The sequence below is a fragment of the Myotis nattereri genome (genome assembly GCF_964212035.1).
Source record: "Myotis nattereri genome assembly, chromosome: 13".
Classification (NCBI taxonomy): domain Eukaryota; kingdom Metazoa; phylum Chordata; class Mammalia; order Chiroptera; family Vespertilionidae; genus Myotis; species Myotis nattereri.
In genome coordinates, this window is record NC_138088.1 from 6,106,024 (window position 1) to 6,133,186 (window position 27,163).

The 27,163-nt window shown below is 41.1% G+C and overlaps 1 protein-coding gene and 1 pseudogene across 2 annotated transcripts in view; both read right to left on the reverse strand.

Annotated features, from left to right (window-relative positions):
* Nucleotides 1-27,163, reverse strand: part of PARG (poly(ADP-ribose) glycohydrolase) — a 182,971-nt gene that overhangs the window by 38,807 nt on the left and 117,001 nt on the right. Inside the window, exons 11-13 of the mRNA XM_081104551.1 lie at nucleotides 22,364-22,424; nucleotides 15,211-15,286; nucleotides 7,792-7,939 (exon numbers count right to left, since the gene is read on the reverse strand). Of these exons, the coding sequence (XP_080960677.1) occupies nucleotides 7,792-7,939; nucleotides 15,211-15,286; nucleotides 22,364-22,424 (285 nt within the window). The remainder of the gene's footprint in view (nucleotides 1-7,791; nucleotides 7,940-15,210; nucleotides 15,287-22,363; nucleotides 22,425-27,163) is intronic.
* On the reverse strand, nucleotides 25,159-26,890 carry LOC308529125 (calcium/calmodulin-dependent protein kinase type II subunit gamma-like; annotated as a pseudogene). Its single transcript has 2 exons — nucleotides 26,369-26,890; nucleotides 25,159-26,098 (listed from the first exon to the last, which is right to left on the reverse strand). The product of its transcript is annotated as a calcium/calmodulin-dependent protein kinase type II subunit gamma-like (transcript).

Below are 27,163 nucleotides of genomic sequence, written 5' to 3' on the forward strand. Positions count from 1 at the left end.
ATAGAAACATGATAATTAATGAGAAAAACAGGAAAATATTGTATTAACTGAGGTTAAAATAATGAATCCAGAAATACTTAATTCACATTTACACAATGTGTGGCAGGCTAAAAAGAGTACCACACTGAGATTAAGAGATATGAGGAACCCAAAGTGAATCCTTAAGCGACCTAATCTCATTAGACTTCATTTTGTCATCTAAAAATCAGACTTGTTAATAATTCTTGTTTGCCTGATAGAATTGCTTGGAAAACCAAATGAGATTAAAATCTTTCAAAACCATAAAGGAGTTAGTACTGGTGTCTAGACTTAACTTTGTAAGGGGGTAGAGAAATCAAAGACACATGATTCCAGGTATGCGGGGTTTGAAAGCAACCTGGTCTACTGGCCCGGCTAGGAATAAAGACAGCAGAACAGTTGTGTTCGTGTCTATTTTCTGTCCTGCAATGGCCGTGCCTTATTTTTCAAACAAACAAGTCTACTCTGATCTCTTAACTATGGAAACAAATAACTGTTCTGTCTTTTGAAAAGTGGTTGAAAATTTTATATCAATTATATTTCTATTTCAAGTTAGATCGGTTTCAGTCTTCTTTCCTAAGACAAACAAGGTTAGATTCATTTCCTTCGGTAATGGGAAGTTATAAAATCACATGTAGATAGATGCTTTTACTCTAAACAAATTAAATCCTGGGTTTTCTAAATAGACTCTTTCAAAATTATGTAAACTATTCTGAAAAATGAATACCTATAACTTGTTTTAGAATAAAATTTATTGATAAACTATGATGAAAATACAAAGGTAAGCAGTGATAACAGCAAACAACAATCAGAAGACTGAATGAACTTTATGGCAAGCTCTCTCCACCTTCATTTAGGGAAATAGCTAGAAGGAACCCACTAAAATCTTTTCAGGAGTTCCAGTTTTTGGATTTAGCAGTAAGAAACTTTCTTATTTTCTCTTACTGGTAATGAAAGTTTGTGATAAACATAGAAAAAATATTTGGAGATTAAAAATATTCTACTTAACAATGGGTGTGCCCTTAGAAAGAAAGATTATATGAAAGCCACTGACTCTGCTTTTATTAATATCATTCATATAGAGGTAATTATGTGGCAGATAAAACAATCTTGCCTTATATTCCCATGATTAACACAAATTAAGAAAAGCCAAACTCCAATGAATTTGGATCTTTCCCAATGACCTGGTATCGCTGAGTTAGCAATGGGCTGTTTTTGTAGTAATGGGCTCCTCTAGTGCTGTTATTAAAAGCACCAGTACTATAAGCAATGGTTTCCACTTTTGTTCTATCAGTTCTGCTGACACTCATAAAAGATACAAGGATCTGTGATGTCTGGAACAATTTGATTCATTAGAGTGCAGGTTTATGTTAAATGTACTACCATTCTGCTCAGTAAGTTACACAGCTAGGCATCTTCATACGCTCACCACACAGAAACAAAACAATCTCCTAGAACTCTTTGGTATTGAAGCTATAGCTGCTGGTTGTTGTAGAGCAGTGGTTCTCAACCTTCCTAATGCCACGACCCTTTAATACAGTTCCTCATGTTGTGGTGACCCCCAACCATAAAATCATTTTCATTGCTACTTCATAACTAATTTTGCTACTGTTATGAATCGTAATGTAAATATCTGATATGCAGGATGTATTTTCATTATTACAAATTGAACATAATTAAAGCATAGTGATTAATCACAAAAACAATATTTAATTATATATGTGTTTTCCGATGGTCTTAGCCGACCCCTGTGAAAGGGTCGTTCGACCCCCAAAAGGGCCGTGACCCACAGGTTGAGAACCGCCGTAGAGGAACATGAGAGAGGGAAAAAAGGAAAAAAGAAAAGGAAAGATTAGAGTTTTAATTCTTTCCCTCTATCTATACTTACTGAAAGGTTTTAACTCATGGCTGCCCTATGGATCATAGAAAATAGAGGAATAACACTGGATAAAAGGATTTGGCTGTTTGCATGACCTGTTTCATATTCATTAAAAGTCTGATACCAACCAGATGCCCCACAATGATGATAAATTTAATTTATTTCCAATTTCTCAACCTCTTCTACAGATTCAGGCAGCAGAGTCACAGCCATTAGCTAGTCACAGCCACTGAGCCTAGATGAATCATTGAAGGAATGGAATTGATCCGGCAGACAGATTGCAGTGCCCAGTTAAGAGTCTCCTAAGAAGGGAGATGGCAGAAATCCAACATCAAATAGATGATGAAATGGCCATTTCCATTAAGGGAACATCACATCACAGATATTAATTAGGAGGCTCTATAATAGAGTTAAGAGGATGTGGGGGGGGAGGGGAATGCTGAGTTAAAAGTCACCCCGGATGTCCTTAGCCTGAAGCAATTATAGATATGAAGGTGAGTCATGGATCTGCAATTTTCCATCTATTTTACAGTGCCTATAGATAAGTTAGAGACCAGACATAGTTCCAGAGTGATGGAATTTTTCAGATTGGAGACAAACTATCTTTTTTTAAATTGATTTGAGAGACAGAGCAGAAAGGAGAGGGAGAGGGAGAGGGAGAGGGAGAGGGAGAGGGAGAGGGAGAGGGAGAGGGAGAGGGAGGGGGGGGAGAGAGAGAGAGAGAGAGAAAGAGAAATATCGATGTGAGAGAGAAACATCCACCAGTTGCCTGCTGTCCGTGCCCATATGTGCCCTGGGGATGGAACCCGCAACCGGGGTATGTGCCCTAACCAGGAATCGAACCCACCACATTCTGGTGTAGGAGATGATGCTCCAACCAACAGAGCCACACCAGCCAGGGCTGGGGACAAACTATCTTTAAAAAGAGGAAAAGAAAAATCTACTATTTTCCTTGTACATGGAAATTACATCCTTTTTTTACAGCAACATTAATATAGGTGGCAAGAGACTTACTTGTTTCCCAGTATGAGAGAAATGAAGGAAATAAAACAAATTAGCTTTGAGCTTAAATGCCCAGCATTCTACCAACTTTTTTTTAATTTCAAACATGTTACAGCTGACCTTTGAAAAACATGGGGATTAGAGATACCAACACCCCCACATGGTTATAACTCTTAACTCCCTAAAAACTTAACTATTAGCCAATTGACTGGAAGCCTTGTCGATAATATAAACAGTTGGTTAACATATATTTTGTATATTATATACTGTATTCTTATAATAATGTAAGATAGAGAAAAAATGTTACTAAGAAAATACATAAGGAAGAGAAAATACATTTACAGGACTGTACTATATTTATTGGTATCACAAGTTTATAGTCTGTTTACAAAATGAATCATCTGTCAGTACCTACATCGCACTGTCTCGTATGATATATAGACACTGTAGACATTATATGTATTACTAACACTAGGCATCAAAACTGAAAAGATGGAGACATGTAATACTTTCAACAATAAACAATTATTTAAAAAGATAACATGAAAAGATTCATGCATTAATAACAAAGAAGCAGCAAATATGATTGTTTTATGGTAGCCTTGTGCAACTGATACAACTGCTTCACAATAGTAAGGAAATCTCCACAAAATTTTGATATATTTATGTTTTAAAATCCATGTATAAGTGGACCAGTGTAGTTGAAACCTGTATTGTTCAAGGATTAACTATAGATTCATCTAAAATATTGATTTTGGCTGAAACCGGTTTGGCTCAGTGGATAGAGCGTCAGCCTGCGGACTGAGAGGTCCCGGGTTCGATTCCGGTCAAGGGCATGTACCTGGGTTGCGGGCACATCCCCAGTGGGGGATGTGCAAGAGGCAGCTGATCGATGTTTCTCTCTCATCGATGTTTCTAACTCTCTCTATCTCTCTCCCTTCCTCTCTGTGAAAAATCAATAAAATATATTAAAAAAAAATATATTGATTTTGGAATCTTCAGTTCAAATCTAGCTTATCTGTTTAAACTTCTTTTAAAGTATTAATTAATACATCTAAATGTTGGAGATGATCACATTCCATACCTTCAGAGCTCTCTAAAACAGTGTAAGACTAATATTCAAAGTATTAGCCCAGCAATGGAATTACGACAGTTTAAATTTTTGTTCTGTAATTCCTTGTACTCTCTTCTTTCCTCATGTCTTTCAACTACATTCTCTGTATCTGCATGTGTAATAAACAACATATAAATATAGCTAAATCAATGAGACAACACAGAATAAAAGGGTTTTATATCTTTCCATTTCATTACAATTGGATCACAACCTCCATCCAAGAAGAAATTCCTTTGCCAAGGTTCAATTTTTATTTCTTACACACACTCAGACAATTAATAGTTGTTATTTTTTGCCTTTCCACATCAAAACAGCAGACTCACAATTCCTATATAATAAAAGCCTAATAAGCAAATTGGCCGACCGGCAGATTAACCAGTCGCTATGATGCGCACTGACCCCTAGGGGGCAGACGATCAACACAGGAGCTGCCCCTAGCCCACAGGCCAGCCAATGTGGGTGCCACTGGGGGACCCCTGATTGTCCCGCTGGTCGCCCCCACAGATCAGCCCTGATTGCTGGCCAGGCTTAGGGACCCTACCCGTGCATGAATCTCGTGCACTGGGCCTCTAGTGATATTATAAAAAAATAGCATAGGAATTCTAAATGATGTGGAATAACTTGTTGAAAGCCTTTTTACCAACAAGTACTTGTGAAAGATAATATATCAGCAAAAATGATGGTGTGAAACTTCTGAAAATTCTCTCCTCTGTAATTTTTACACTGGTAAAAATTGTGAGGATCAACAATTTCTGAACTGTGGGAGTTAATCAAAGGCTAAAAGCAATCCAAGTAATGTTTATTAAAAGAAAATTGACTAAATCTTGGTAAAAAGAGTGGGTTTTGTGGTGTTTTTTAACTTGCCCTCCCACTCTCCGAAGCTCTGTGGTAGCCTTAAAACCCAACAGCTTGTAATCACAGTGAAAACCAGCAGCCTGGTATCCACGAGAGGTGGTAGAAGAGGGCTGATGCTCCTTCAAAGCCCCATTCTCAGAGAATTGCCATCATATAACCTGTCTGGTGGTTCCTTGGAAGACCTCACTCACAAGACTATCTTTATTTGACCTGAATTAGAGCTTGCCCTGTAGAAAAAGCCTAATACAGACAGTCCTCAGGTTACGTCGGACTGGACATACGTTGTTTCGTGGTTATGTTGCCATCTCCCATTTATTTATAAAAAAAAAAAGTTCCATCATTTCGATGTATGTACCTATGTGCTTTATGTTTTTTATTATTTATTTACCACAAGTAAAGGTCAGGAATTATCTTTCTTTTAAATTTTTTTTGCTGTTTGACTTCATTACTGCTATGTATGTGCTCCATGTGAGTGACATAGGTGCTTATGTAGGTGGGTTCCGACTTATGGCGAAAATCGCCTTATGTCGCATCACACCGTAGGCTAATATGCAAATCGACCAAATGGTGGATGGACCCGTCGCTATGACGCGCACTGACCACCATGGGGCAGACGCTCAATGTAGGAGCTGCCCCCTGGTGGTCAGTGCACTCACACAGGGGGAGCGCCGCTCAGCCAGAAGCCCGGCTCATGGCTGGCGAGAGCAGTGGAGGTGGTGGGAGCCTCTCCCACCTCTGTGGCAGCGCTAAGGAGGTCCAACTGCCAGCTTAGGCCTGCTCCTGAGCGGGCCTAAGGCATCAGTCAGACATTCTCTGAGGGCTCCCTGACTGTGAGAGGGTGCAGGCCAGGCTGAGGGACTTTCCCCTCCCCCAAGTGAATGAATTTCATGCACCAGGCCTCTAATAGGAAAAATAAAGAATAAAGAAAAATGAACAGAGTTTTAGAGAGCAACGGGACACCATCAAATGTGCATAATGAGAGCCCCAGAGGGAGCAGAGAGAAAGAGGCAGAAAGAATATATGAAGAAACGATGACCAAATATTTACCAAATTTATCAAAACATTCAACAAGCTCAATGGACTCCAAAGTGGCTAGTCAAATGGACCCATACCTAAAAACATCATAATCAAGCGATGGAAAGACAGAGACAAAGAATCTTGAAAGCAAAATAAAATTTAGATACTCTCCTGAAGGTTGCCTACAAATGTATCTGAGGGAAATAGTGTGGTTTTAAGATGAGACTTCCAAGTCTTAGTTCTGTCATGTACCCCTTTGGAGGTGAATCAGTTGAATACATATTTTTTTTGTTTTCTTTTTAAATACGTTTGTATTGATTTAGAGAGAAAGGGAGAAGAGAAACATAAAGAAACATCGATCGGCTGCCTCCTGCACTCCCTCTACTGGGGATCGAGCCTGAACCTGGGCATGTACCCTGATCAGGAATCAAACCTGCGACCACTTGGTGCATGGTATGATATGCTCAACCAACTGAGCCACACTGGCCAGAGAGTTAAGTATAAATTTGATATAACTCATAGGGGATGGTTTTTCTCCCTTTATAATCTTTGGGGCTAACAATCAACCAAATTCTCCAATCCAGTTGAATGTTTGGTCTCCTACATCACTCTCAAAGCAGCAACAGATTAAAAAATAAAGTAACAAATTCTCTTTTGCAGGAAAAAAAAGTATCATCAATTGATGAGTAATTATGGCTTTTATGTGAGAATGTTCTTTCAGGTACTTGAATTAAAGGCTTAACTTACCTAAGGTAACTAATTAAGAGTTTCTTAAGAGCTATTACTTTTTGTAGCTCACTCACAAGAAAATACTAAGACATAGTGATATTTCAATTTAAAAAAAAGTAAATAAAGATAAAAATTTTAATCTCAATAATAGACCTAAAGTATAAATTTGACTCTCTTTTTCATTAACTTAAATCAAGGACAGGTACTAAGATAGTCATACGTTTTCTCTTAGTATTAGAAATGAGGGTAACCATAAGGTTCCTGATTTATTTCTCTTCTTTATAGCTCACTAGTATACTAACTCTCTCCAAACACTGTAACTTTGCTTTTTGCATTTATATATTGTCATCATATTGAATTATAACAAATCACTTTGGAAATACAATAGAAGAAGAATAATAGAATACATGCTCAAAGTCCTATCATTTTCTTATTTTTAGGGCATTACATCATAAAAATTCAAACTGGAAGATAACTGAATAGTTTTTATCCTTGTTCCTAGATAATGATGCCTAGGGAAAAAAAAAAGGAGAGGATAAAATATCTTACTCAAGATCAGGCAAATAAAACTACAGTTGATGGTGGGGGCATGCCTGGGCTGGGAAGGGATTGGGGGGAGGGGGATCAATTGGGGGAAAAGGAAACATATGTAAAACTGCAGACAATAAAAAAATAAAATAATAATAATAATAATGAAAATAAATAAATAAAATCTTCAAAAACAAAACAAACAAACAAACTACAGTTGATTACTGAACCACAAGCTTGAACTGCCCAGTGCCACTTAATAGTATATGTGGATTTTTTTCAGTAAAGACCTATACTGTTTTTGATCCGTTTGGGATTCTGCAGATGCAGAGGGCCGACTGCATGCACTGATCTATGCCATTTTATAGGGGACTTGAGTATCCTCAGGTTTTGGTATGTGCAGGGGGTCCTGGAACCAATACCGGGGGACAACTTAAATTTTGGGGAAATAAAACTTATCTGTGAATTTTTGACTGCATGGAGTTGGGAGTGTGGGTTGGTATTCAAGGGCCAACTGTGTAACAACTTCAAAACACCAAATATAAATGAATGAATAACAATACTGGGACTAATGCCCATGGCAGAGAAAAGCTTATCTGAGTGGCCTCTAGTTTTCATGATATGTATTCATAGATTATCCCAAACTAACCTGTGATGATAAGACATTCATTGTGATCCAGCACCTCAGTAAAGAGCCGTGAAACAATCAACTCGGGGTTGATTAAAAAGCGAATTTCTTCTTGCACAAGTCCAGCACTGGTTACACCACCTCCAACAAAACGGTTTGCAAAATCCACCTATTTGGAAAAATGTGGCATGTTAAATGATGATCTAAAATACCTACATAAATGATACACAAGTATACCACCTTTAATCTCTAATCTTGCTTTCCTTTCCTATATAAATCAACCCCAAGTTAGTAATCTTTTCAGGAAGAATAGGTTGTGGTTGCCTGCACTCTTTCCATCTCACTGCAGTTAACATCTCTTCGTATTTCTTTAGATCTAAAACCTTAGAAGGAACCTAGAAAATGGAGCTTTTAGGCAAAAGACTCAATGTAATTATATGGATTTTCGTTTATAAACCTTTTGTGTTCCAAGGACCACAAATCAAGAAAGGCTGTATCTGGAAAGTTCTCTAGATGATTTCCCCACCATTCACTACTCAATTTCCATTTATGTATTGCATAGACTTTAATGTAACTATACCTTTCTTATATAATATGGCAATCAAAAACTTGTTCTTAAAGAACTTTAAAGTTCAGTAATTGACCTTTTTTGGGGTAAACTTTCCTTCTATGGAAGAATAAAGGGGTAGGAACTTTGTCCTTCTAAATTCAGTTGCAAACTCCCAACTACATGAACATTACAAACTATTTTTTAAAAATATACCTAAGGAAATAAATGAAGAACAAAACCTAGTTTAACAATAAAGATTCAACAAAATATTTCCAATTTAGTTTAAAACTATACATAAGCTTCCTGTGGAATACTAAGATTGGATCCTCAAGCTCCTATTAATAATGATGATTATACAATCCTCAAGAGAAAGCAAACTCAACTTGCCATCATTATTTGTTTGTCTTAGACTTACTAAGCACTCCAAGATGTCATACAACGCTAGGAATTATGAGGAAATATGTAAGAAATGGTTTCCAACTTTGCCTTACTCTATTTGAGGAGTTATATTACACACTTATATACAACTGTGCACACACATAACCATACCCATACAAAAAAAAACCCAGAATTCAGTTAAGTAGTGTTAAGAGAGGCTTATATACTGTGTAGGAAAACCACATTCCTGTATCTCCCCTTTAACTTCACACTGCTACCAAACTCACTACACTCTGACACCAAATGTGTGATATTGGACACATCAAGCAATTCTGCGACACCACCTAGGTGTCCTATAATTCAATTCAGTTTTGACACTATCTGCCTGGCATTGGCATCGGATTTCAAAAGCTAAGGGTTCAGTCCCACAAGACTGCCCAACGTCAGATGCCAATTGTAAGTCCTAACTTCTAGTTGACTGCTTAATAGGGGTTTCCATGACCCCCTCCTGGGGTTTGATAATTTGCCAGAGGAGCTCACAGAACTCAAGATAATGCTCACTTACATTTACTGGTTTATTACAAGGTTATAATAAAGGACACAGGTGAACAGCAAGATGAAGAAATACATAGGGCAAGGTATTTGGGAAGGGGCACAGAATTTCCAGGCAAGTCATTCTTCCCACAAGTCACTCACTCTCCTAGTACTTCCACATGTTCACCAACCTGGAAGCTCTCTGAATTCCAGACTTTTGGGATTTTTATGGAAGCTACAGCATGTAGGCGTGATTGATCATGAACTCAGTCTCCAGTACCATTCCCTTTCCCAGAGGACGAGAGGTCAGGTAGAGAGTTCCAAACTTCTAAGCATGGCTTTGGCTTTCTGGTGACCAGCCCCATTCCTGAAGCTATTCAGGAGTCCACCAAGAATCACCTCATTACAACAAAAGACACTCACTCCTGTGACACAGAAAATTCCAAGGGATTTAGGAGCTCTGTGTCAAAACCAAAGACCAAATCCTATATAATAAAAGTGTAGTAGGCAAACTGTCTCCTCTACCGGGAGTTAGTCTGGGAGTTTGACCAGGGGGCGGGGCCAGCTGGGGGAAGGGAGGGAGGCCCGGCGGCAGCAGGCAGCCAGGAGAAAGGAGGGAGTACCCAGGCAGCAGCTGGCAGCCACTAGGGACCCTACCAGTGCATGAATTTCGTGCACTGGGCCTCTAGTATTAGAATACAAGATGCTCCTTGTGCTCTCATTACTTACATAGCTACCCGGGTTTTAGGAGCTCCATGCCAAAAGCTGGGGCAGAGACATATAAATATATATATTTTTTTATTATTATTTTACATATCTTTTCAAATATAAGATTTCTTAAAATTTGTTCTCTAAAGCAATTATGACATTAAATGATAATCTGAAACCTATTTTACAAAAGAGTAAAACAAGAATATGAATCTTTTGATATGGAAAAATATGAGAAAAGACAGAAATTAACAGAAGGCAAAGTATTATTTAAGTATAGAAGAACTTGGAAAACACTGAAAATTACAATTAGACAAGTTCTTGAGATGAGTTACCACAGAGAATCATATACATTTGGATTTATATTCTGGCATACTAAATCAATGCTAAAAAACAGTTACTCTTTAGCTATCATAGAAAAATTAGAGGCCTGGTGCACAGATTCGTGCACACTAAAAGCAAATTAATTAGAAGGTGGCTGGCGGGGTGGGACTGAGCGAGACGAGCCAGACACACCCTGAGGCCAACCTCCCACGGCCCCTCCCTGGCCAGCTGCACCTGCGGCCATCTTCTTCTTCTTTTTAAAAATATTTTATTGATTTTTTTACAGAGAGGAAGAGAGAGGGATAGAGAATTGGAAACATTGATGAGAGAGAAAATCGACCAGCTGCTTCCTGCACACCTCCTACTGGGGATGTGCCCGCAACCAAGGTACATGCCCTTGACCAGAATCGAACCTGGTACCTTTCAGTCCACAGGCCGAGGCTCTCTCCACTGAGCTAAACCAGTTAGGGCACTACCTTCTAATTAGTAGCAAGTGCCACCTGTGGTTTGTAGGTCGTCTGCAGAGTGCGCGGGGTCCCTCTGGCAGGTAGGGTCCCTCGGTCTGGCCTCCGGGGATCAGGCCAGAACCAACAGCCCAACATCCCTGAGTGCAAGAGGGCATTCTGCAAAGTTACTGTTACTCGGCTCCTGCATTGAGTGTCTGCCCCCTGGTGGACATTGGGCATGATAGCTACCAGTTGGAAGGTCAAACAGTCAGACCAGCGGTCGCCAATTGGTGGTCCCTGGACTACTGTTCGTCTGTGAGGTCCGAAAGGTTGGTGACTGCTGGTTCAGACAGTCACTTAGGCTTTTATATATATATATATATATATATATATATATATATATATATATATGTAGATAATTTTAGTTAAACTTGTCCATTGATTAGAATTAGTTACCTACTACATAATGAGGTCTTTATGCACTGGGTGATTTATGGCTTAAACTGTTCAATTCAACAAATATTGACTGAATCTTGTGCTGGGAATCATAGGATGCAAAGATGAGTAAGACAGTTTCAAAGCATTTATAATCTACCCAGGAGTCAGGCACATAAGCAGAATGATAGAATAATTATTAAAGAACTTATTAGCACTAAATTGATAATGCCTAAATAATATATATATATATGAAAGCCTAAGTGACCATTACAATTGAACAACCAAATGACCAGTCACTATGATGTGTACTGACCACCAGGGGGCAGACGCTCAATGCAGGAGCTGCCCCCCTGGTGGTCAGTGCACTCCTGCTGGGCTCATGGCTGGCAAGCACAGCTGCGGCAACGGGAGCCTCTCCCGCCTCTGCAGCAGCACTACGGAGTGGCAGCACGGCAGACGCAGTGGGGCGGGATGAGCGGCAGCAGAGCTGTGTCCAGCCCCAGCTAGGGCTCCTCCCCAGCCGCCTGTTGCTTTGGCACTGATACATCCCTCGGGGGGATGTCGGACTGCTGGGTTCCGGCCCAATTGCAAGAGGGCACAGGCCAGGCTGAGGGACCCCACTGGTGCATGATCCCATGCACTAGGCCTCTAGTACAATGAAATAAAATAAGCATGGGAAGGAGAATAGAGAGCATTACAAGAGGACGTGTCATTCAATCTGGATTTTGCTGATTTTCAGGCTGAGGGACATAGGAGAAACCAAAAGTAAGGAGCTGTCTGAGGAGAATGGAAGCAGACTCCTCATGCGTGTTTGTAATGTAGAGTATGGGGAGGGTTATAGTGGTGATGAAGTGATCTGGGGTCCAGGAAATTTTTACTTAATTCTGAAGGTTCTAGAAAAGATTCTAAAAAAGAAAAGTAACAACAAAGAACCTGGACTTTAGGAAGATAATTCAGGGTAAAGTTTAAAGAATAAACTGAAAAAGTATAAAATTAAAAGTGGAGGCTGATTAGGTCACTACTGGATAGTTTATACAAGCTATATTAGTTCCTCAAATAGGTCAGTGGAAGGAAAGTGAAGGAAAGAGAGTTGCAGCAAAGAAATAAAATGGACAACACTTAAAAATTGAGAGACTAAGTATAATGGTATTATAAATAAAAATAAAAAACAAAGAAGGTTTGAGATTAGCAAAACTTAATTTTTACTGGAACGAGGTAAATAATCAAAATAGAATGATAAGCTCTACCCAACTTATGTACTACTTGGTAATGATAAATGAAATACATTCCGTGTACATGCTATAATAAAAGGCCAACATTTATTACTTGATAGTTAGTCACACAAATAAATACACTAAACTCAATATGCCTGAAAGCAGGAGGAGTCTTTTAGAAAATCAAAGTTTCTACTACATAAAAAGTTCCTAACAAAAGGCTACTACAGGTGAGAAACTGGTTCCAGTACATGAAAACAGCATGTGAGTGCTTCTTTATTTTTAGCTAGTCATTTTCCAACTCACTTTAAAGCTACTTGTTCAGATTACTCAGTGTCTGAATTATAACTTGATGAAAAGCGAGAAATGATAACACTCCTTAGAGGTTTTGTTGTTGTTGCCATTCAGCATAATGTAATTAGTATGCTACACAAGAAGCTTTGTGGCACTGCAATACAATATTCCCTGACCTCCTGGGGATACATGGCATGAGGAGGGAGCACAATTAATAGAAGCCTTTATGGTATTCTCTTAATCTACTGAGGTTTCATATTTCTTCTATAATATGTTCCAGGAAAGTGGGGAGAATCTCAACTTTGAATGTTGTTAAGTAATTCCTTGTTGAATTGTGCTGTAATGAAAGGTCAGCATTCCTGCAGTGCTAACTAGCAGGAGCTTTGTTAATTTTTGTGTGCATTAAGACTCCCTCAGTTAATACAAGACTTTAATGTAGGAAAGAATGTCATCAAGATGAAAATGTGGGAAAAAGTGATATTCATTTGAAACAAATTTTAACCATATTTTAAAATTATTGTTTTAAATAGAAAGGTACTGATTAAATACAAATTTAAAACAAATTTTAAGTATAGGACAAATATTAATTCAGTTATCCTAAGCATTTTTATTCTCAAACTAGAGGCCCAGTGAACGAATTCGGGCACAGGTGGTCCTTGGCCTGGCCAGCTATCGGGGCCGATTGGGGCCGTCTCGCCCAGTCCCGATTGGGGCCAGCCAGCTAGGGGGAGGGACCACGGGAGGTTGGCCCGCAAGGGGAAAGGGGGGGGACCGCGGGAGGTTGGCTATGGGAGCACACTGACCACCAGGGGCAGCTCCTGCGTTGCGCATCTGCCCCCTGGTGGTCAGTGCGCACCATAGTGACCGGTCATTTAGGCTCTTATATATATATAGACTAATGGCCCGGTGCACGAAATTCGTGCAGGGGTGTGGAGGGTTCCTCAGCCTGGCCTGCACCCTCTACAATCTGGGACCCCTCGGGGGATGTCCGACTGCCGGTTTAGGCCCATAGGGATCGGGCCTAAACTGGCAGCCGGACATCCCTCTCACAATCCGGGACTGCTGGCTCCCAACTGCTCACCTGCCTGTCTGCCTGATTGCCCCTAACTGCCCTCCCCTGCTGACCCGGTTGCCCCCAATTGCCCTCCCCTGACAGCTTGGCCCCCCTTAACTGCCCTCCCCTGCAGGCCTGGTCGTTCCCAACTGACCTCCCCTGCCAGCCTGGTCGCCCCTAACTGTCCTCCCCTGCAGGCCTGTTTCCGCCCCCCCCCCCCAAGTGCCCTCCCCTGCTGGCCTGGTTGCCCCCAACTACCCTCCCCTGCTGGCCTGGTTGCCCCTAACTGCCCTCCCCTGCCAGCCATCTTGTGATGGTCAATTTGCATATTACCTCTTTATTATATAGGATTATTGTATTATTTTCCATGCAAACAACTGCAAACCTACTTTTGCCACACTCTGTAAATGCAACAAATAAGGACTGAAGAAGAAAAATCAGCCATTCCCACTATGAGATGATATACAAGATTCTTTCAGAGAAAATTGATACTACAATGCTCTTATGAATGGGATAAGAACAAAAGTCACTAACATTTTCTCTTATTAGTGATTGTAAGTAAAAATCACTTTAAAGCAAAGGAAAACAGGTATTCAGGTTAGGTCAGGGGTCCTCAAACTTTTTAAACAGGGGGCCAGTCCACTGTCCCTCAGACCGTTGGAGGGCCGGACTATAGTTTTAAAAAAAACTATGAACAAATTCCTATGCACACTGCACATATCTTATTTTGAAGTAAAAAAACAAAACGGGAACAAATACAATATTTGTATTTGCATTTGAATGTGGCCGTAGTTTGAGGTCCCCTGGATTAGGTTTTATCAATTTAAAGCTAGATACACAGGGTGTTTTACTTGTTGACACCTTTTCTCAAAAATATTATTTTAAATAAAGGCAGTAACACAAAATAATAACAAAGATTGAGAGATGGACAAAATTACCTGCTCTACAACTGGGAAAAGACAGCAGATCTACAACAGAGAAAAGTCAGCAAGCATAGTTGGTTCACGTGCCTATAATGATTACATATGGGAGAAAGGACTTTCTTATCAATCAGTTTTAGACGTCTGTCTCCTAAACCTAAACAAGTTTGGTGGCAGAAAAACATCTCAAGCTGGTCATCATTTAGGGCAGAGCAAGAGCCTTTAAAGAAAAAGAACAAAACCGTCCTGTGACAGCTTGTCAAGACCATACCCTGGGAACTTCATCCACTGTCAATCCACAATCTATGTCTGAACCAAGAGGTCTGATGTTGTCCAGACCTTGGGATTTACTGTCAAAGGCTTTTAAAAAAAGAGGTTCATGTAAGAAACAGAGAGTGTATGCTGGCAAGTAACAATATTACCACAGCTGTCAAGATGATCTGTTTGGTGTTTTTCTCCATTCTGCTATCGTGCTTCTTTGCATTAAATTAGAAGATAAATAAACAGCTTTCAAATGCTTTTTGCTGTCAAAAGCTTGACAAAAGTCTCAAATACAAGCATGCTGCTGGGATTCACCCACCTGTAGCATGCCTTGACCATTTCCTTCTATGGTACCTTCATAAGTGACATGCAGTCGAGTCAGGGTTTTTTCACACCTATAAGGAAAAAAAATTCCCTTATTTATTTTTTTAATGACAGGTATTCACTACAGAAGAATTTTAAAATATAAATGATCTATTAAAAAATTTGAAAGCACTCCAAATTTCAAAAGCCAGAAACAGATGCCTACTGTTAACATTCTTGGTACAGAAACAAACATTTTCTAATTCAAATATATAAATATACATTTTTAAATTAAAATGAGATAATATACTTTTTTGAAACCTGTTATTCCCTACAAAGTATCAAAGTCTTTCCTCTTTAAGTGTTGAAAAACTTAAAATATAAAAGAATTAAGATCTATAAAATTTTATTATTATCCTAGAGTTGACAACCGAATAAAAAATAAAGAAAAAGTTGGTAATAAATCACATATGATTCTCAGATGGGCTCTATTTTCACTAGTTTGATAACTGTGTGTGTCGGGGGGATATGTCTTGATGAAAATATATGCCACAGAAATTCTGATCTATAGTATTTTTATATTAATAAAATTGACAGATGAGCCTACTACCGGTAAGTCACAATTATTTTCTTTCATTTCCATACACCATGGTCACTGAGGTGTTTATGAAGTTCAGGACACACTACACCTTAGCATATTCAATATTTTAAGTGGAAGAGGTTTGAGAAAACAGCAGAAGAAGGTCACTTGAACCTCCCTTCTTCCCTGAAACAGGCTATGAACCCTCATGTGAGAGGTACCTTCCTTATACCCAGAGGAAAACAGCATCCTTATCTTTAAACACAAAGGGATCCCAAAAAGAATCCAAGCAAAGACAAAGGGGCCATGGTATCTCCAACAGTTTACTATAATTGCCTCCTATCCCTCAATCCATCCACAACTGTCTACTCTCCATCAAACCTAGCCTAAAAGTACAGACGTCTATTTCTTTAGGTCTTCCTTTCCTTATGAAGGCTCCCATGTCATGTAAACTTATATAAAATAAATTTGTATGCTTTTCTCCTGTTAATCTGTTTGGTCAGTTTAATTTTCAGACCCAAGGAAAAACTTGTTTCTTCATTAGAGTGTTTATCAGGCTTACATTATATTAAAAAGCCAATTCCATTTAATTAGTTTCATGATGACATTTTTCCTTAGATTTTTCCCTATTAGTTATTATATAAAAATATAAATTATAATAGAATGTAAAAGATGAAACCCAAACTCCTAACTTTTATAAGGGTGGCATTAATTTGGGAAGGGGGATACGGGAATTTATACACACACACACACACACACACACACACACACACACACACACACACACACACATATATATATACACACACACACTAGAGGCAGTTGCAGGAAGATTCCTGCAAGAAGGGGGCTTCCTTGGGCCTATTCCTGCAAGAATAGGGCTTCCTGAGGCCAGAGCGAAGCCGAGAAGGGAGTGAAGCCCGCCCTTCTCTGCTGCCTCGCTCCCTCCTGTCTCTGCTGCCTCGGCTCTGCTCCCGTATCCGCTGCCTCGGGACACTCCATCAGCGGCGGAGCAGCGAGGCTGGATAGCCGCCAGAGTGGGCAGATCGTGCCTCGCCGCTCGGCCCCACAGCCCCCGGCCAGGTCGACAAGCCCGAACAATCCAGCGGCCCTCTGGCAGGCCGGGAGCCCTTGGGGGATGTCCACTTGCCAGCGGGAAACAGGCCTAAGCTGCAGTCGGACATCCTTAGGGCTGCTGAGGAGGGGGGAGAGGCTCCCGCCACGACCGCTGTGCTGGCAGCCGTCAGCCTGGCTTGTGGCTGAGCAAAGCTCCACCTGTGGGAGCGCACTAACCACCAGGGGCCAGCTCCAGCATTGAGCATCTGCCCCCTGGTGGTCAGTGTGTGTCATAGTGACCAGTCATTCTGCTGTTAGGGTCAATTTGCATATTACCCTTTCATTATACAGGACTAGAGGCCCGGTGCACAAAAATTTGTGCACTGGCGGGGGGGTGGGGGGGTCCCTCAGCCCCACTTGTGCCCTCTCACAGTCTGGGACCCCTCGGGAGATAATGACCTGCTGGCTTAGGCCTGCTCCCAGGTGGCAGAGGGCAGGCCCAATCCCTAGGTGCCTGCCCTGCAGCCCCTGGTCGGGCTCAGAGCAGGGCCAATTGGGGAGCTGGGGCGCCTCCCCCTGTCATGCACAGAGCAGGGCAGATCAGGAGGTTGCGATGCCACCCCCAGTCACGCTCAGGGTAGGCTCAATTAGGGGGCTGGGATTCTGCCCCATGTCATACTCAAGGCAGGGTCGATGGGGAGGTTGCGGCACCACCCTGTCATGCACAGAGCAGGGTCGATCAGGGGGTTGTGGTGCCACCCCTATCACATACAGAGCCGGCTGATCAGGGGGTTGGGGCGGGGCCCCGTCACGCACAGAGCAGGGCCTATCAGGGGGGTTGGGGCTCCGTACCCTGTCACACACAGAGTAGGGCCGATCAGGGGGTTGGGGAGCTCCCCCCTGTCATGCTCAGAGCAGGGCCAATCAGGGGGTTGGGGAGCTACCCCCTGTCATTCACAGAGTAGGGCCGATAGGGGAGTTGGGGCACCGCCCCCTGTCACATACAGAGCAGGGCCAATCAGGGGGTTGGGGCACTCCCCCCTGTCACACTCAGGGCAGGGATGATGGGGAGGTTGCGGTTCCTTCCCCTGTCACGAACAGAGCAGGGCGGATAGGGAGGTTGTGGCCCCGCCTCCTGTCACACACAGAGCCGCAGTGCGATCATGGGTTTTGGACGCTGCCCCCTGTCACGCTGCTCCAGGGGCCAGGAGGCCTCAAAGTTCCGCTGATCCTGGTGCTGGGAGGCCTCGCGGTTCCGCTTGACACTGGGACAGTGAGGCCTTGCTGTTCCACTGATCCCGGTGCCAGGAGGCCTTGCGGCTCCACTGATCCCGGTGCTGAGAGGCATATTACCCTTCTACTATATAGGATAGAGGCCAGGAGCATAGGCCAGGGCTGGCCAGGGCAGGTGGGAAGCTTGGCTTTCTCCATCGCTTCCTTCTCGCTCCAGCTCCATGGCCACCGCCATCTTAGTTGGGTTAATTTGCATACTCAATCCTGATTGGCCGTTGGGTGTGGCTGGTGGGCGTGGCTTGAGTGTAGCAGAGGGATGGTTAATTTGCATGCTTCCCTTTTATTATATAGGAGATATATACATATATATATACACACACACACACACATATACATATATATATAATTTTTCCTATTGATTTTTAGAGAGAGAAAGGGAAGTAGGGAGGGGGGATGGAGAGAGAGAGAGAGAGAGAGAGAGAGAGAGAAAGGAAGTTAGAGATAGAGAGAAACATTGATGTGAGAGACACACATTGGTTGGTTGCCTCCTGCATGTGTCTGGACTGGGTCAGGGATCAAACCTGCAACTCAGGTATGTGCCCTTGAGTGGGAATCAAACCCACGACCCTTGGGTGGGCAGGCCAATGTTCTAAGCCACACTGGCCAAGGCAACAATTACATATTTTTAAAAAAAGTTTAGCTGAGGAAGCACTATTTACTTACTGTGGCTTGCTTTTTTCCTGGTTTCAATGAGTCCAAATACATTTCAGACTGATAGCCTTAAACTCAGAAGGTAAGTCAATATATGTTCTGTTATAAGAGTTTAATTTGTATTAACTCATTTAATCCTCACAACCCTATCACTCCCTCCTTTCACAGATGGGAAAACAAGGCACAGAAAGCAGTCAAGTTACCTGCCCAAGGCTAGTAAATGAAGCAATAAAGATTTAAACCCAGGTAGCCTAAATCAATGGTTCAAGCTCTTAACCAGTATGCAATACTTTTAGAATAAATTACATTATAAATCTCTCATAAAACTGTATTATAAGTTTGACTTTTTAGCTTTCTTTTAGGGGGGGAAACCCCACTTTCCTAGTCATTTTATTCCAAAGGAGACCACCTTTGAGGATACTACTGAAAAGCTAAAAAAGCATGATCCAGAAACCTCTGGTTTGTCAGTCAGGATTTCAAAACAGAAATCTCAACTGTTGTCAATGATTCTCTATGACTGAAGTTGTCAACTTACAGCACAGTTCTCAATAACATTATGAAATAGCTAAAAACGGGGCGGAGGTTTTGTTTTTTTAATATCTGTATTTTTATTTTAGAGAGGAAGGGAGAGAGAGAGAGCAATAGAAACATCGATGATGAGAGAGAATCACTGATTGGCTGCCTCCTGCATGCCCCCTACTGGGGATCAAACCCACATTCCGGGCATGTGCTCTGACCGAGAATCGAATCATGACTTCCTGGTTCATAAGATGATGCTCAACCACTAAGCAATGCCAGCCAGGCAGGTTTTTGTATTCTTAAGCATCCTTCTAGCTTTTTAAAGCAGGTCTCTCCTTCTAGCCGTAGAAAAATCCTCCATTTCACTGTTCCAGGAATCAAAGACACAGCCTATTCTGGCTGTCGGTGATTAACTAAGCCTGGCTAAGGGATTTACTGATAATCAAAAGGTTAACTATAACATGTCAGAAACTTGGTCATCAGAAAGCCTCTAACTTCCTGGCACCCATTTAGCCCCTTACTCTTGAAACACCAAGAATCCTCATCTCCTCTTCATCCTTCCTCTATAAGTGAATGCATGTTTCTGGTTCTGTGGAGTCTGGGAGATGGATATTAATTATATTCTCTAACTCACTTATAAAGCAACTAAAACAAAACAGAGAACAAAAAGCTAGAAAGGCTACCAAGTTAAATTCTGTCTATCAAAGTTCAGGGGAGTATCTTGATCGTATTTAGGGGCAAAATTATCTCACTGACACAACACCTTGCAGATCTCTGCATTTTGACCTATCCCTTCACTCCCAGATGGCAATGTGTAAACGAGTGTACTTTCACATTAGAGTCAAATAAATGACGAATGCAGAGGCAATCCTGAGCTGAACTGAAAACAAGCCCTCTGAATGACCTATAAAATCTACATGGAAGTGACATGAACAAAACATCTGTATTCCTATTACAGACTAATTGAAGATCTAAGAAGAGCAATCCTCTGTACCCTGACCTGGGCAGAGAACATAGCAGATTGTTACTTTTAGATGTAGGCACCATATTTTAAGAGGGACCAATGGTCTGGGGTATGTAAATAGCAGAAACAAAGCATTTAGAATTTATATTATATGTGAAATAGAAGAAATGAGTAAGGTCTGTATGTATCTGTGTGCATTGTTAGAGGTGTGGTGAGTCAAGAAAGCATTAAGATACATGAAGGAAGGCTAAACGTTAAAGAAAATTAAATTTACTTATTGTAGCTCTAGAAGAACCAGGAATGGGAAGAGAGGGATTATTGGAAAGACAGACTTTTTTAGTGAATGACAGTATTAGATAATAACACAAGCAGCTGAGTGAGGTGAAGTTGTGTACTTCCCACCACTGAAGCTGCCTAGTCTCCACCTGTCATAGGTAGTATAGAGTTGACAATATTTTTAGTAGGCCCCTGGACCCAATGATTTCCTGGGATAACTTTAATCTCTAATATGCCATGACTCCAAAATGCTGTTCATGTTCTCTTCCTTTTTGGCTCAACTTTGCTTTTGTTTTTCTTCAGGTGTTTGGTCTTTTATCCATTTCTCCCTATTAATAATCATCTCAGCCATGCCGTCAGCTTCCTAAAGTAAGCTTATTTTTCTTTCACCTCACAAATAAACATGTTTGATGAACGAAGACACCATGGGAGAGCCACCTAAGCAGATGTGCTTTCTTAAGTGAACTCCCTTAAGAGTGAGTCTCTTTCATCACTTATTCCAAACAAAACAATTAAAAACTACAATAAAAATTATTAGACTTGCTAGCGTGGCTCAGCTGGTTGGAGCATAGTCCCGTGCACCAAAGGGTTGCAGATTTGATTCCCAATCAGGGCACATACCCAGACTGTGGGTTTGATCCCTGTCTGAGCTCGTATGGGAGGCAAGAGATCCTCTCTCTCTCTCTCTCTCTCTCTCTCTCTCTCTCTCTCTCTCTTCCTCCCTCTCAAAAATCATTTGCTGCAATCTTAATAAAGACATTTCCTCGGGTGAGGATTAAAAAAATTTTTATTAGAATGTGAAAATGAGAAGCAATGGTTAACCAGAATGCACACTCAAAATATGCATTTAGTATGCCTAGTCATGTCCTCACATGCATTGAAAAAGTCGATTCATTCTACTTTAAGTGCTTTGGAGATTTGCTCTAGACTAGGAAATGTGTTAACTATTCCAGGACACTAAAAAAAGTACAAATCTGATGAACTCAGATTGGTTATTATTCTCCTCAGTATTTACAGATAAATAATAAGAACAAAACAATAAATTAGCAACTTCCACAAAATTTGCCAATAGTACACATGGACAGACAAACCTCAAAATTCTTATCGGGCAAATTCTAGGTAACTACTATTTATATTTTAGTTTAATAAAAACATTTTTCCCACCCTGGCCGGTTTGGCTCAGTGGATAGAGTGTTGGCCCACAGACTGAAGGGTCCTAGGTTCGATTCTGGTCAAGGGCATGTACCTCGGTTGCAGGCTCGATCTCAGGGTCCTGGTCATGGCGCGTGCAGGAGGCAACCAGTCAATGAGTCTCTCTCACATCGATGTTTCTCTCTCTGACTCTCCCCCTCCCTTCCACTTTCTTTAAAAATCAATAGGAAAAAATCCTCAGGTGAGGATTAGCAAACAAAGAAACAAAAAATTTCTCAATCTTGTTCTCCAGGAAGAAAAGCCATAAAATATAAATACTAACCAAAAAAGGAGCTTATGAAGGAACAATAAATATTGGTGTTCCATTTAATATCAGTGCCTTCATGCACAAAACTCTACCTCTAAACAGGACTTTGTTTCAGAAGACAAAATTAGGCAAAACAGTAGAAGAAGTCAAAGGGTTGCAGACTTTGGTTCACAAGACATAACCTTTCTAACAATGACAGCTATCTAAGGGTCTAACAATGGATTTTGTTAGGTTCTTATGAGAAGAAACTGCCTAGCAAAACAGCAATTAAGAGTTTGGAAAACATCTTTCCAGGGGCTGTAAAATAAAATCCTCTCATGGTAAAAACAGTTCTTCTAATTCCAAGATTGCAGCATTGTTTTTATCATTACCTTTCCCACTCTGGAAAATCTTCAAGACTCTGTCTTGTAAATGTCACCAACCCAGTAGGTTCTACAAAAGCAATGAAAGAAAAACAAGTTTCGATTTTGAAAAGATTATACATATATTCAGTAAAAGAATGGGTCTAACAATGGCTATAAAACTAGTTTGGGAATACAACAGAAGATTGATTTAAAATAATATTATCCTTACAGTAGGAACTCTTTCTATGAAATAGCATGTCCTCACTAAAACAAAAAAATACACAAACAGCAGCACAACAGGAGGATGTGAGTGCTGGTACTTTTTTAATGTCATTTCCTAAACTGCAAACACTTTTAAGAAATAATTTGGGGGAAAAGATGCAAATGGGTGTAGCTTACATAATAAAGACAAAAGTGGATTTTAATCTGTAGATGGACTCTTTCTCAAAGAAGAACTTTAACCCTACATCTAAAAATTGGTGAATGTATACATATTTATGTTTTATAATGAAAAAAAATGTTTAGGATTAAAAAAAGAAAATTGTTGGCATGCCTTTGGAGGTGACATAGCCAAATCCAGGGCTTAGATGATATGCAATTGCTCTTTTTATAAGGTGCCTTAGGCGGAAGGAGGAATTACTGTATTCTAAATGATTGGAGAAGAAAGATGACATAGTTTTCAAGTAGCAATACATATAAGATCAAAACACAGTAAATTTTAAAGGATATGATCCTTTTTTGTTAGGTTTATTTTTTAACTAGTAGCAAAAGCAACAAATAAATCAGCTGGCCAAAAGTAATTTGTTTGATTCGATCAAAGAATAAACTAAAAAAGCCAGGCCATTTTTGTTTTCTCCTTTTGTTGTTGTTTGTTTTGTTAAGCTCTTAAGCAAAGAGAAATGTCAGGAACTATTAGGGATAATGGTGGTAGAGTTCCAATGAAAGCTTAGCAATCGTTTCATTCCTTTGGATGATTCTACATTTCTGTACTTTCAGTCAGAAATAATAACTCAAAAATCATATGGAGTATTTATATTAAAAAACAGAATTTTGTTAACATGAGTTATAAAATATTTAGATGTCTATCTTTAAGACAAATGGATAGCATATTTAAAACTCACAAGAGGTCAAACAATTCAAATACTAGAGAAGTAATTCTATTAATAGAAAACTAATGTTAGTATTATCAGTCATGAACATCAGTCAGTAAGAGAAGTAAGAACATTAAATGTCCTTCATATACACTAGGAAAGATCAAAAGAAATTCATAAATGGACACTACTGGCAAAGCAAAAGAAAAGGCATATAAACATGGTTCTTAAGATATCTATACTAATAAAAGGGTAATATGCTAATTAGACTTGATCTCTTCCAGACAAAGCCACAGTGGCGGGGGCCAAGGCAGAGGCGGTTAGGGGTGATCAGGCCAGCAGGAGAGGGCAGTTAGGGGGTGATCAGGCCAGCAGGGGAGCAGTTAGGGGGCCATCAGGCTAGCAGGGGAGCAGTTAGGGGGCAATCAGGCTGGCAGGGGAGCGGTTAGGGGGTGGTCAGGCTGGCAGGCAAGTGGTTAGGGGCGATGAGGCAAGCAAACAGAGTGGTTAGGGTCAATCAGGCAGGCCAGCAGTTAGGAGCCAGCGGTCCCAGATTGCGAGAGGGATGTCCAACTGCCAGTGGGATCGGGCCTAAACTGGCAGTCGGACATCCTTCAAGGGGTCCCAGATTGTAAGAGGGTGCAGGTTGGGCTGAGGGACCCTCCTCCCCCATACACGAATTTCGTGCACCAGGCCTCAATTAATAACAAAAACACCTTGAGAGCATGCCTATTGCCTTTCTTCCATAAAAAGGCACCGTTCATGCCAGAATAAGTTATTTTGGTTGATTAAATGTTTTCCTTAATAATTCAAAATATACACTGCATATGAATCATTAATTTTTAAATACTCCACCTATAAGATACTTTATTTAAAACTATATTGAAAATAATTTAATTCAGAAAGCCCTTTAAAATCTTTCAGTCTCAAGATCCTCATTACAAATATTGATGTTTGGCAACACTCAAAAGTTGCTCCTGATGGAATTTTATTTTATCAATTCTAAAAGCACATTTTTTCATGTATTAAATTTCTGAAAATGAAATACATCTTTCATAGTCCAAGGTATCTATCCATCGCATTTGGTCTGGATTAAAGTCAAACCTTTCCAGAGAAGATGTGCATCTGCTTCTGTCATCATCTAAGGGCACCACCAACCTCAGATCAGTCTGAAGTAAGCCCTCTGTTGCAAGCTTTTGTGGATCACACTGGTAATATAACTTTGGACCCCACACTTGATTCACATTCTCAGAGGATATTTTTTTCCTTCTCTACCCAGTGCCAACATTGGCAGTGGTTTGCTTACTGTCCCTTTTCTGCACAGCCAGGTTACCTCCTCATGTATCCTTAGACTAAGGGTGTAGACTTTTGGTGTGTCAGCTTTATCAGAGAGGTCTCCAACGATTCCCCATCCTGAGTGTTTTTTCCGTCTTAGTGGTACATAACATAATGGCACTTCCTACCACCTACAATATCCTAGATTTGATGAAATATATGGTACTTTAAATACATTTCTTTTTCCATCTTTTTAAAAACAATCTTTTCTCCTTAAATGTAAAAACACCTCAGTACAGCAGAGACAGACACGAAGGGCAAGTGGGTGGGTTTGTAATTTAATTGTTTTAAACCTCAAATGAACAGGACTGCTGCTGTCGTGCGGGATCCTCCAGAGACACTGGCTGCAAAGGTTCGACCTCCAGCTGGGATCTCCTAATGACCCTGTGGCTGAGCTCACTGCAGCGGTGGGGCAGGGGCCCCTGAGCAGTGACAGTGGACAATGAGCCCTTGCCATCCTAGGGGTGCCAGACCTGGGTCTCCTCTGACTGGCTGGTGGGAGATGGACCCTGCCCATCGATGTATTGAGGTGGATGTAGGCTATTTAAGCTGTGTCCTCTCCCATCACATGGGCATGTGGGTTCAGGATGATGGCATGAATGCACTTGCTGTTCTTGGACAGAAGATTCTCAAAGCAAAACTTACGGAAATTCATTCCCTCCACAAGGTTACCAAGGCCTTCAGGCTCAAAAGAAGTGAGTCCTGGATTACAAATCTTTGTGCAGGCCTCAAAATCTCCATTGTTGATGGCCTCAATCGGTTGTTCTGTGATTTGAATGATCTCCTGTTTTCCCATACTGAGATCCTTATCTTCAGTGGTGGTGCTGCAGTTCTCTGTGGAGTCCTTGATCCCATCTGTAATGTTAACCACCATAGTGGTTTAAGGCGCCTTGTCACTGCCACCCAACCTCTTGCTCAATAGGCTTTAGGCAGCTGAAAAGTTCCTGAAGACAAGTAATGGTCGTGAGGACGCCACCCTTCAGTTTCCTCAGGGCACTGAACTTACGCAAGCACTCCGCAGTCTCCTGATGATGTATCATGGATACCACCGTGGACCGTTAGCAGAACCATGGATGCTTAAGAGCCTGGTCAGCTGAGATATGTTTTGCAGGGTTGTGGTTAGCATCTGGTTGATCAGTTCTTGGCTTCAGGGGTCACTGCCCCACTCTGGATAGGAAATCATAAGCTCCAGCCTTGATCTGCTGATATAGCTTCTGTTGGTCCTCATCCTGAAAGAGAGGATATCCCACCAGCAGAATATACAAGATGACTCCACAGACTCTGAAATCCACTGGTTTTCTATAGGGATCTTTCCTCAAGACTTCAGGGGACAGCCCTAGCTTGTTTGCTCAGTGGATAGAATGTCGGCCCACAGACTGAAGGGTCATGGGTTCAATTCCGGTCCAGGGCACATACCTCAGTTGCAGGCTCGATCCTCAGTCCTGGTCAGGGCACATGTGAGAGGCAATCAATCGATGTGTTTCTCTCACATAGGTGTTTCTCTCTCTGTGTCTCTTCCCTTCCCTTCCACTCTCTCTAAAAATCAATGGAAAAAATATCCTCAGGTGAGGATTAACAAGAACAAAAAAGGCTTCAGGAGACATGTAAGCTGAGGTGCCAGCAAAACCAAAGTAAGCCTGCTGTTCTCCCTGTAGTTGGATGGCTAGGCCAAAATCAGCCAGCTGCCCGAAGCATCCTTGCTTTTACACACCAGCAGCAGTTTCTTGGGCTTCTGGTCCCAGTGGACAATGTCACGCTGGTGGATGTAGTTAACGCTCTCTAAAATCTGATGTAAATAGTGGCTGGCATCAGCTTCATCGTAGGATTCTTTGGATATGATGTCTACAAACAGCTCTCTACCAGTAACAAGGTCAAACACAAGGTAGTGAAACCCTTTTTCTGAAATACTGTGATGGGAATGCACAATGGATGTCTCAAAAGTCAATATATCCAGGCCTCATGGTCTAGTTTCTGGTGATCCCGGACAGACCAACTTCTTGGTATTGATTTTTGCTGCATTACTGCTGCATGGAGGTTTTCTTCACACACCTGTGGACCACAGGAAAGCACCTTTGCCAAGCTCCTTGAAGAGCTGGTAGTTGTCGGTGAGTGTAGCCCATGCTGACATTGGTGCACAGTCACCATCACCCCACCAAGGGACCAAGAGGAGGAGACCTAAATACATTCCTATAGTTTCTATTCAGTAGACTCTAGAACTTCTATATAAGGTAATTATTAAACTGCAAACCTCTTTTATTCCACTTAGTATTTCCTCCTTAAGCCTGTAGCTTTACATCCTGAAAACCTATAGCATGTTTCTCTATATTTCTACAAAGAACTACATTACCACATATAGTAAAAAAGCCAGAACATAAAATGTCTAATTACAACTTATTTTTTC